General features: G+C 36.3%; 1 protein-coding gene across 1 annotated transcript; it reads left to right on the top strand.

The window, feature by feature from the left end:
* Positions 1-727: 727 nt before the first annotated feature.
* LOC149196988 (uncharacterized) lies at positions 728-1,228 on the top strand. Its single transcript, XM_089408520.1, has one exon. It carries the CDS (start codon positions 728-730, stop codon positions 1,226-1,228), a length of 501 nt encoding a protein of 166 aa, XP_089264646.1.
* Positions 1,229-10,540: the final 9,312 nt, after the last annotated feature.

The raw sequence follows: 10,540 nt of genomic DNA, 5'->3' as shown, positions 1-10,540 counted from the left end.
GCGTGTCGTGTGAATGACTCTGTGTGCAGCGTTGGACAATGAGAAAGATCTATGTGTAAAGTTGTTGTGGAGTACTTTGTCAACGTGGAAAAATTATTGTGATCCATATTTGAACGTTGGACGTACTTGAACTGGTTCCTTTTATTAATTAAGGTCAAACCACATGATTGGGACATTCCTGCATGCATTGAACCTACGTGAAATCTCCCACAAATTTTATTTTTTTTGGTATTCCCAACGTTATATTTTTTTTAATGCTTAAACGGTGTGAAATTCACCTCTCGCATAAGTTAACGTATTTGAAAACCATTACTATCATATTTTGACTTATTTGCTAAGATAACGAGTGAAGAGAGAGAATTAGTGGAAAGAGCATGAAATTTAATTGAGCTTGTATTTAATTTGAAATTGAGGGTCCATTTGCAATTTCTTAAAATGGATATTTTGTAATGTCGGGTATTCGTGAGTGAGATGATGAGATGAAAATAGAAGGTGAGAAGTATTAATCACTTTTATTTATGATTATCTTTTTTAAGGAGAAATTGGTTGTAATAGCGCATTTGTTGCGTCATTTTTATATTGCTTTCTCTTTTAATAAAAAAAGGAAGATATTCTTTGGTAGTGGTTGAGTCCCAATTTTTGGGACATTTGGTTCTTGTCCAAGGTTGAAGTGGGACACATTGTGTTCTTTTGCATTTTCTCTCTATCACTCTCTCTTACTCTCATCATGGCAACAAGCAGTATTGTATTGCCTAAACTTGTTGGCACAAACTATTTTTATTGGAGCAAATGTATGCAGCCTATATTCATCACTAAAGATTTATGGGAACTTGTAACTGATGGATACAATATGCCTTCTCCTGATGAATTCAAAGCATTAAGTGACGATGAAAAGAAATATTTTAAGGAACTTATTAAGAAAGATAATGAAGCACTTTCACTTATAGGCAGTGCTCTTGAAGAATCTATATTTCCAAGAACCAGTGGTGCAATATCATCTAAAGAAGCATGGGATATCTTAAAGAACACATTTGAAGGTGTGGTTGTAGCTAAACTTCAAACATTAAGGAGGAATTTTGAAAATGCCCATATGAAAAGTAATGAATCCATTCACGATTACATCACAAAAATGCAAGATCTTGTTAATGAAATGAGGTCATTAGGTGAAGATGTTCCAGAAAGAAGGCTAATTGAGAAGATTTTAAGAAGTGTTTTGCCTAAGTTTTAGATGGTCACTACCAATATTATGGTCTCCAAAGATTTAAATACCATGAAAATTGATGAATTAAGTGGATTCTTGTTAACTATTGAAGAGAATCAACCATCTGAGCAAGTAGAAAATGCCTTTTCCGAAAAGCATAGAGAAAGAGGAAGGAGTAGGGGTCAATATCATAATCAGAGTCAAAATAGAAATCAACAAAGTTCACAAGGAAATGCATCACCTTCAAGAGGTAGAGGCAGAAATCCCAACCAGTTTAGAGGAAGAGGCAGAGATGGATCTGGCAGAAGAGGACAAGGAAGAGATGGAGGCAGAAATGGAGGAAGAGGTGGAGGACCACAGTGTTATTATTGCCAAAAATTTGGCCATCTTGAAAGATATTGTTATGAAAAAATGCGAGATACGAAGCGAAAAGGCGCTAATACAATTGTTGAAGAAACTAGGAATAAGAAGTTATTCATCTCAAGTTTGATGGCACATAGTGAAGAAAGTGAAGCATGGTATATTGATTCGATATGTTCAACTCATATGACATCTCAAGAGGAGTTGTTTACCAAAATTAATGACAATTATTCTGGTAAAGTCATATTTGGTGATGATAGTGTTTCTGAGGTGAAAGGGAAAGGCATGGTTGCAATACCAACATTACATGGAAAGAAGAAGTTAATTGAAGACACTTTGTTGACACCAGCATTGAAGAAGAACCTACTTTCTGTAGGATAGATGATGGAGAAAAACTACAAGTTAGTGTTTGATAATAAAGAATACTTAATCATGGATAAGTTGAATAAAAATGCAATTGTAGCAAGAGGTGAAATGACTTAAGACAGAATTTTCAAGCTCTCCTTTGAGTCAAGTAATTCACAAAGTTTGAATACAACAGAAGATACAAATAGTAAGCTTTGGCATTATAGGATGGGACATCTAAATTTTCAGAGTTTGGTGTTGTTAAGAAAGCAGAACATGGTGGATGGTATTCCTTATATCAAGTTGGATGATGATGTATGTGAAGGGTGTATTTTTGGGAAACAACACAGGGAAAGTTTCTCAGATAGAACATGGAAGGCTAGAGAACGTCTAGCATTGGTACATTCAGATTTATGTGGTCCAATGGAGATTGTGTCTTTTGGAAAGGCACGCTATTTTCTCACTTTCATTGATGATTATTATAGGAAGACATGGGTGTATTTTCTAAAGGAGAAGTCTGAAGTGTTTTCTCATTTTCTTGAGTTTAAGGATTTATTTGAAAAGCAAAGTTGTCTACAAATTCTCACCCTAAGAATAGATAATGGGGGAGAATACAAGTCAAATGAGTTTTTGAATTATTGTAGGAAGAATGGAATAAAGCGAGAGTTTACTAATTCATATTCTCCTCAACAAAATGGTGTTGCAGAGAGGAAGAATAGGACCATAGTTGAAATGGCTAGAAGCATGTTAAAAACTAATTCACTTGGAAATAAGTTTTGGGCTGAACCAGTATACACTCTTAACAGATGTCCTATAAAGGCAGTGTTGAATTTGACTCCAGAAGAAGCATGGTCAGGATACAAACCAAGTGTTTCACATATGAAAGTTTTTGGTTGTACTGCATATGCACATGTTCCTAAGGAAAAGAGGAAGAAATTGGATGATAAGAGTGTGAAGTGTATCTTTATTGGAGACAATATTGAAACAAGAAGTTACAGGTTGTTTGATCTAGAGGCAAAGAACGTGATAATAAGAAGAGGTGTTGTGTTTGATGAGAAGGGAGTCTATCATCCAGAACAGGTACAGTTTAAATTGAAGAATGATGCAGTGAATATTGGTGATGATTCAAATTCTGAGTTAGTAAAAGAAGATGAAGTTAAGAAGAAGCCTAAGTGGCTTGAAAGGGGTCATTCAGAAAGCAGTATGTTGGATAGAAATTTTGAAAGAAGGGTTACTAGATCTCAAAGTTATCTAGTGAATTATGAACTTATGGGACAGGTAATGAAAATGGATGAACCACAGGATTATGCAGAAGCATCAAGAAAGAATGAATGGAATGAAGCTATGGAAGCATAAATGAGTGCCTTGGTGAAAAATGATAAATGGGACGTGGTCAAATTACCAAAGGGAAAAGATGTAATTGGCACTAAGTGGGTTTATAAAACCAAGTATAAACCAGATGGCACAATTGATAAGTATAAGGCTCGTTTAGTTGCAAAGGGCTATGCACAAAAACAACGAATTGATTATACTGAGACATTTGCCCCAGTGGCAAAGTTGGATACAATCAGGATGGTTCTTGTATTAGTTACACAATACAAGTGGCCAATTTTTCAAATGGATGTTAAATTAACCTTTATAAATGGTTATGTGGATGAAGAAATTTATGTGGAGTAGTTTGAAGGTTTTGAAGTCCTAGGAAAAGAAGATTATGTTTATAAGTTGAAGAAGGCCTTATATGGTCTTAAGCAAGCGCCAAGGGCATGGTATTCAAGAATTGATAAATATTTTCAGGACCATGGCTTGGTTAAAAGTTTATCTGAGCCTAATTTCTATATATTTCATTCAGGACATGACATTCTGATAGTTGTCTTATATGTTGATGATTTGATCTACACAGGGAATAGTACAAAACTATTGCAAAGGTTTAAGTCACATATGAGTGTTGAGTTTGAGATGACAGATCTTGGTGAGTTACATTATTTCTTGGGTATTGAAGTTTGGTAGAAGGAAGATGATATTTTCATCTCACAAGCCAAGTATACTTGGGACATTTTGAAGAAGTTCAGAATGTTGAGTTGCAATCCCGCGACAACTCCTTTGGAATTTGGGTTGAAGTTATACAGACATGATGGCTCCAATTCAGTTGATGTTACTTTGTATAGTCAATTGATTGGAAGTTTGATCTACTTAACTACAACTCGACTAGATATTTCTTTTGCAGTCAGTATGGTATCAAGATTTATGGCAGAACCTAAGGAATTGCATTAGAAAGCAGCAAAGAGGTTTTTAAGATATCTGTGTGGAACAGTTCGTTATGGTTTGGTATATAGGTCTATAGAATATTTCAGGTTGATTGGTTATGTAGATTCAGATTAGGCTAGATGTATGGATGACAGGAAACCAACTTCAAGGTATTCATTCAATATGGGTTCAGCAGCAATTACTTGGAGTACTAATAAGTAATCAACAATTTCTCTCTTGACAGCAGAAGCAAAGTATAAAGCGGCAGCGACAGCAACATGTGAAGCAGTTTGGTTAAGAAGAATTCTAGAGGACCTACATGAACAACAAGAGAAACCCACTCAGTTGATGTGTGATAATCAAAGTACTATTCAGATTACCAAGAATCCAGTTTTCCATAAGAAGACCAACCATATTGATATTCAGTTTCATTTTGTTCGGGATCTGGTTCAGCAAGGAGTGATCGAGATTGAGTACCGCAGAACAGATAAACAAGTAGCTGATATATTCACCAAAGCACTGTCTAAGGAAAAGTTCTGCAAATTTATAGATGATCTTGGAATATTTGCAAATGATCATTATCAGGGAGAAATGATGGAATAATGGATCATTTGTCAAATATTCAATAATTAAATTTGTTTTTAGTGAGAGATTTATGGAGAAATTAGTGGAATGACAGGTGAGAGATTTATGGATGATTGTTGAGAGAATTATGGAGTGATTTGTGGAGTTATTGATTGAGAAATTTGTGGAGTTGACAAAATCTCAATACCTCTGCATATGTATAAACATATGCCTATGTTAATGAAATAAGATCGAGTTGGTGTGTGAAAGTTGTGCATTATTGTTGAATGTTTTATGCTCTGTAATTTAGTTTTTATTGTGATGTTCCATATTTAAAAATATTACATGATATAGGCCTCAAATAAACTCATCCTAGCCTCAAGGGTCGAATCCATGAGAGGAGGAGTAGGTACAACAAAAACTGAACTGATAGCTAGAGTGTAGGCTGGTCAAAGTGACTCATCCCTAACTTAAGCAAACTGATTCATTACAAGTCATGGACGCCATTTACCTAATTTACTTACCCTAGGTAATAGTAAAAACATAATAATTACATCAATTACATCAGTAAAACAATGATTTCCCATAGGTAAAAATCAATTTTGGAGAGAAACAGTGAAAAACTAGGCTAACTGTCAAACGCGCAACGCCATATTCAGACCCACTTTTTCCTTCCTTCCCGGTGTCCAAATTGATCCTAGAATATCTCACTGGAAATATTATCCTATCTAGTTTCCAAAACTGCATTTGGTTTTCAAACTGGGCTTGAGTTGACCCCCAAAAACTCTATTCTCCCAATACTAGTCAAAAAGTGCAGAATGAGGGTGCAAAAATGAAGTGTGATTTTTTAGGAAACTTTTGGAGGTCTTCCTCAACTCCACATTGAGCTCATGATAGCTCATTAGAAATATCATTCTGTCTGGTTATAATTTGACTCATCAAGAAAGTCATTTGGATAATCTCGATAGGAGACAAATTTATTTTCCCAAGGTCACTCCAGAAGTGCAACAACTCTCTTGTATCAACTATATTTTTGACATTCCTCCAAAACCATAACACCTGTGTAAAAACTGAAGGCTATTTTTCATCCTTAGACTATTATGGATAAAAACCTCTCTCACTTTTGAAAAATGCATCTCTGTTTGGTTGGAAACATACTTTGAAGCAAAATTGGCCCTATGTGTGGCAAATGATTTGTCCCTTGGAATGAATTCTTGAAAATCAATGGAGACATGATGTTTATGAGTTGTAATGGCCTCATACTTGCTGAAATGACCTCCCTTAGGCCTCCTCTTCTCAGATGTCTCTGATTCCATAGCCAACCCTAGCTCAGTGGGAGAGGAAATTAGGGTTTAGTGTAGGCAAAACAGGGGATTTGGGAAATTTATAGGAATGAAGGGAAATAAAGGGGATAGGGGGCTTCTAAATTCTTAGGAAAATTTTGGGAGGTAGGGAGGGATGTTAGGAAGTAAGGGAAACTAGAATTTTAAGGATTGAGTGAGGGGAAGGGGTCCAAAAGGGCGAAACACAGGCCTAGTCTAGAAAAGTGTCAAAAACATAGTAGTAGGCTAGGGTTTGTGGAAAAATGATGATTTTGAGGGATAGGAGTGATGGGAAGTGTTTAGGAAGGTATATTAAGGATAGGGGAAGACATAAGAGCATCACGATACAAGTTTTGTTGATGATTTAACCATGGAGGTCATGAAACCAAGAAAAATGTCCTCAAAACCTTGCGAGAGGGAAATGAGAGGAATGGGCATGGGAAAAGGTCAAGGGTGGTAGATGGAGTGTAGGTGAGTGAGGTCTTTTTACTAGGCCTACCATCAGTGAGTAAATTTTGAATGAGGACCTAGGTGGAATGACAAAAATTTCTGAGTAGGACCCTAATAGGAATATGAAAAGAGGAGTTTTGATCACTAATGGCAGTATGCAAATACTGACACTAACATCGACCTTATTGGGGATGGCAGCTCCTTGGAGGTGTCAAGAACATCATATAATTAGTGCCTAACCATGTGGGCCAATATGCTCAAAAACGTACAAAAAAATTGAACACTGAAAACACACACACTACAAACTATAAACCAGATGTTGAAGGATGCTTGTTGATCATGATTATTGCACACTTATCCTACGCTAATCTACTGAAAAATTACTTAATCAAGTGATACTAAAGTTCCAAATCAACCAATCATGCAGTTGTTGTAATGATGAGGTTGTTTGACGGTGCTTGAACCAGAACATAATTGGAAATTCTACCAGCAATATATACACATAATACCTCTGGCTCTGTAAAAGGAAATTTGGTTTGTCATTCAAAATAAGAAAATATTCCATATATGTTGCTATAGGATCATAAAAACCAGATTCTATCTGCTGCCCCAACTCATTAACATATGCTCTCGGTTGGAGATTGTCACATCCTTGCTGTAAATCAAAACATCTGTCAATCCAACCATCCAAGGGCAGCCTTACCTTTTCTTCTTTGGGAGGAGGGAGAATTTCCAAGAAATGTTTAGGATATTGGAAATCATATGATTCAATTTGAACATCCAATAGTTCAATTTCATTTTCTAATCTTTCAGCAACTAAACCAAGAAAACAATTTTTACTTTCAGGTGTGAGTCAGTTGGATTTCAAACAACGAAATACTGATGTTGAGAAATTCTGATCAATCTGAAATTATGCTAACTCATTCCTTAAAGTTAGTAATATTTCACCAGATAAAGGATTTGCCACATACCCTGTCATCGGTGATTACCATCAATGCTTTGAAATCTAGATTCTTTGGCAATGAAGTCGCTCTGAACTTTGAAGCTCGGGATCTTGAACAATGGAGTCGCCAGGTGGATGATTCAACCTTCTTGTGTCTGACTGTTGTCCACCATCAACAACTGGATCTAAGTTGTTTTCATTCTTTCCTGAGGAAGATAGAGCTTTCAGTCCCCGGCAACAGTGCTAGTATGTTATCACTCCTCCATATCTCAAGGCTGAAGAAGAGTCCAGCTGAGGTAACCACAAACTAGTCTTTTGACTTGGTAGCTAGCCCTACCAAGCTGAAGAGGGCTCTCTCCAAAGGATCACAGCCAAGAGGGTTGGATAGATTAGGGTTTTAGGCTAGATATAGTAGCTCAGGGGGTTGTTTGATTTGATTTTGATTGGGGTAGTCACTGGATGAGTGAATTAGGTCAGAGAGTGAACTAGGTCAGGGCAAAAGAGAATCAGAATTGCAGACATCTGATGGGGAAAGGTAGGAAAGTTACTTTAACACTTTGTAGTATAGTGATGAAATGGTTTAGACTGGTGAGGTGCTAAAAAGAGCATGAAAACCATGAATTCTTTTTAAACTGAAGAAATGAAACAATTTATGATGATTTTCCCAAAACAGAGCATAGAAGATGAATTCTGCTTATCACACCTTGAAAATCAAACATATTTAAAGTGAAATGGATCATGAAAGGTACAAAACATTCATACATATGTAACTAAAGAGGAAACAATGTCAAAATACCATGCCACAGGAATCCCACCAAAATAGTTGCAACTCATCCAATATATTTCATGCCAAAGTCTGAAACACTAATACAACATCCAATAGAGTCCAACCTATAGAATTACTGAAACATTACATGATATAGGCCTCAAACCAACTCATCCTAGCCTCAGGGGTAGAATCCATGAGAGGAGGAGCAGTTACAACAAAAACTGAACTGATAGCTAGAGTGTAGGGTGGTCAAAGTGACTCATCCCTAACTTAAGCAAACTGATTCATTACAAGTCATGAAGGCCATTTACATAATGTACTTACCCTAGGTAACAGTAAAAACATAATAATTACATCAACCACATCAATTACATCAGTAAAACAATGATTTCCCATAGGTAAAAATCAATTTTGGAGAGAAACAATGAAAAATTTGGCTAACTGTCAAACGCACATAGCTAGTGTGAAACGCGCAACACCATCTTCAGACCCATTTTTTATTGCATTTTAGGTGTCCAAATTAATTCCAGGATAGATCATTGGAAATATTATCTTGTATAGTTTCCAAAACTGCCTTGGTTTTTCAAAATGGGCTTTATTTGACTCCCCAAGACACCATTCTCCCAAGACTGGTAAAAAAGTGCAGAATGAGGGTGCAAAAAGGAAGTGTGATCTTTCAAGAAACGTTTGGAGGTCTTCCTCAACTCAAAATTGAGTTCGTGATATCTCATTAGAAATATCCTTCTCTCTAGCTATCATTTGACTCATCACGAAAGTCATTTGGACAATCCAGATAGGAGAAAGATTGATTTTCCCAAGGTCACTCCAAAAGTGCAGCAACTCTCTTGTAGCAATTGTATTTTGACATTTATCCAAAACCATAACACCTATGTAAAACCTAAAGGTTTTTTTTCATCCTTGGACTATTATGGATAAAAACCTCTCTCACTTTTGAAAAATTCATCTTTGTTTGGTTGGAAACATACTTTGAAGAAAAATTGGCCCTATGTGTGGCAAATGATTTGTCCCTTGAAATGACTTCTTGAAAAATGATGGAGACATGATGTTTATGAGTTGGAATGGCCTAATACTTGCTTAAATGACCTCCCTTAGGCCTCCTTTTCTCAGATGTCTCTGATTCGATAGCCAACCCTAGCTCAGTGGGAGAGGACATTAGGGTTTAGTGTAGGCAAAACAGGGGATTTGGGAAATTTATAGGAATGAAAGGAAATAAAGGGGATAGGGGGATTCTAAATTGTTAGGAAAATTTTGGGAGGTAGGGAGGGATGTTAGGAAGTAAGGGAAACTGTAATTTTAAGGATTGAGTGAGGGGAATGGCACCAAAAGGGCGAAACATAAGCCTAGTCTAGAAAAGTGTCAAAAACGTAGCAATAGGCTAGGGTTTGTAGAAAAATGATGATTTTGAGGGATAGGAGTGATGGGAAGTGTTTAGGAAGGTATATTAAGGATAGGGGAAGGTGTAAGAGCATCATGATACAATTTTTGTTGATGATTTAACCATGGAGGTCATGAAACCAAGAAAAATGTCCTCAAAACCCTGGGAGAGGGAAATGAGAGGAATGGGCATGGGAAAAGGTCAAGGGCGGTAGATGGAGTGTAGGTGAGTGAGGTTTTTTTACTAGGGATACCATAAGTGAGTAAATTTTGAATGAGGACGTAGGTGGAATGACAAAAATTTCTGAGCGAGACCCTAATATGAATATGAAAAAAGGAATTTTGATCACTGGTGGCAATATGCAAATACTGACACTAACAGGATGTATAGTAAATTTAATTCATTTCCATTGATGAAATGCAGTAAGAGCCGAACATGGTAGAAAAATGTGGTGCCATATCTCCCTTCACAAGTTAATTTTTTTGAATGACTTGCAATAAATTCCTCCACCTAGTTTTTAATGCAGTCACTAGTATCCCCTTTTTGAAAATAGAAGCATCCATACATGGGTCTTAGAGGAAGAATCTCCAATTTTTTTCCTTGATTTTCTGGTAGTTGAACCAACTCTCTCCATTCTTAGGTAATTTTGTTGTTTCTACCACTATGTAACAACCCTAAGTTAAAAGTTCATGTTATGAAAGTTAATAAAGGAAAAATACGACCAAGGTCGAGGGACACTTATTCCAAGTTGAATGTTGGGAAAAATATCCTAGTGGGCATCACTTGTTGTTTATTATGGCTAAGAGGAAATTGGCAAAGGCAATGACAAAAGATTTGAAAACGAATTTTTATTTATGAAAACACGAAAATAGGAGAAAACAGAGGTGAAAGGTCACAGGTTGCATTTGAGGAGGAAATTGAAAAAAATTAATGGAAAATGAAGAAA

Source organism: Pinus tabuliformis, chromosome 2_2, assembly GCF_031772625.1.
Source record: "Pinus tabuliformis cultivar Carrire ecotype Pingquan chromosome 2_2, CPIR1, whole genome shotgun sequence".
Taxonomy (NCBI): Eukaryota; Viridiplantae; Streptophyta; class Pinopsida; order Pinales; family Pinaceae; genus Pinus; species Pinus tabuliformis.
This window is presented reverse-complemented; position numbering and strand designations above follow the sequence as displayed.

Coding starts and splice junctions, on each gene's coding strand:
- LOC149196988 (XM_089408520.1), top strand. CDS start 728: ATGGCAACAAGCAGTATTGTATTGCCTAAACTTGTTGGCACAAACTAT.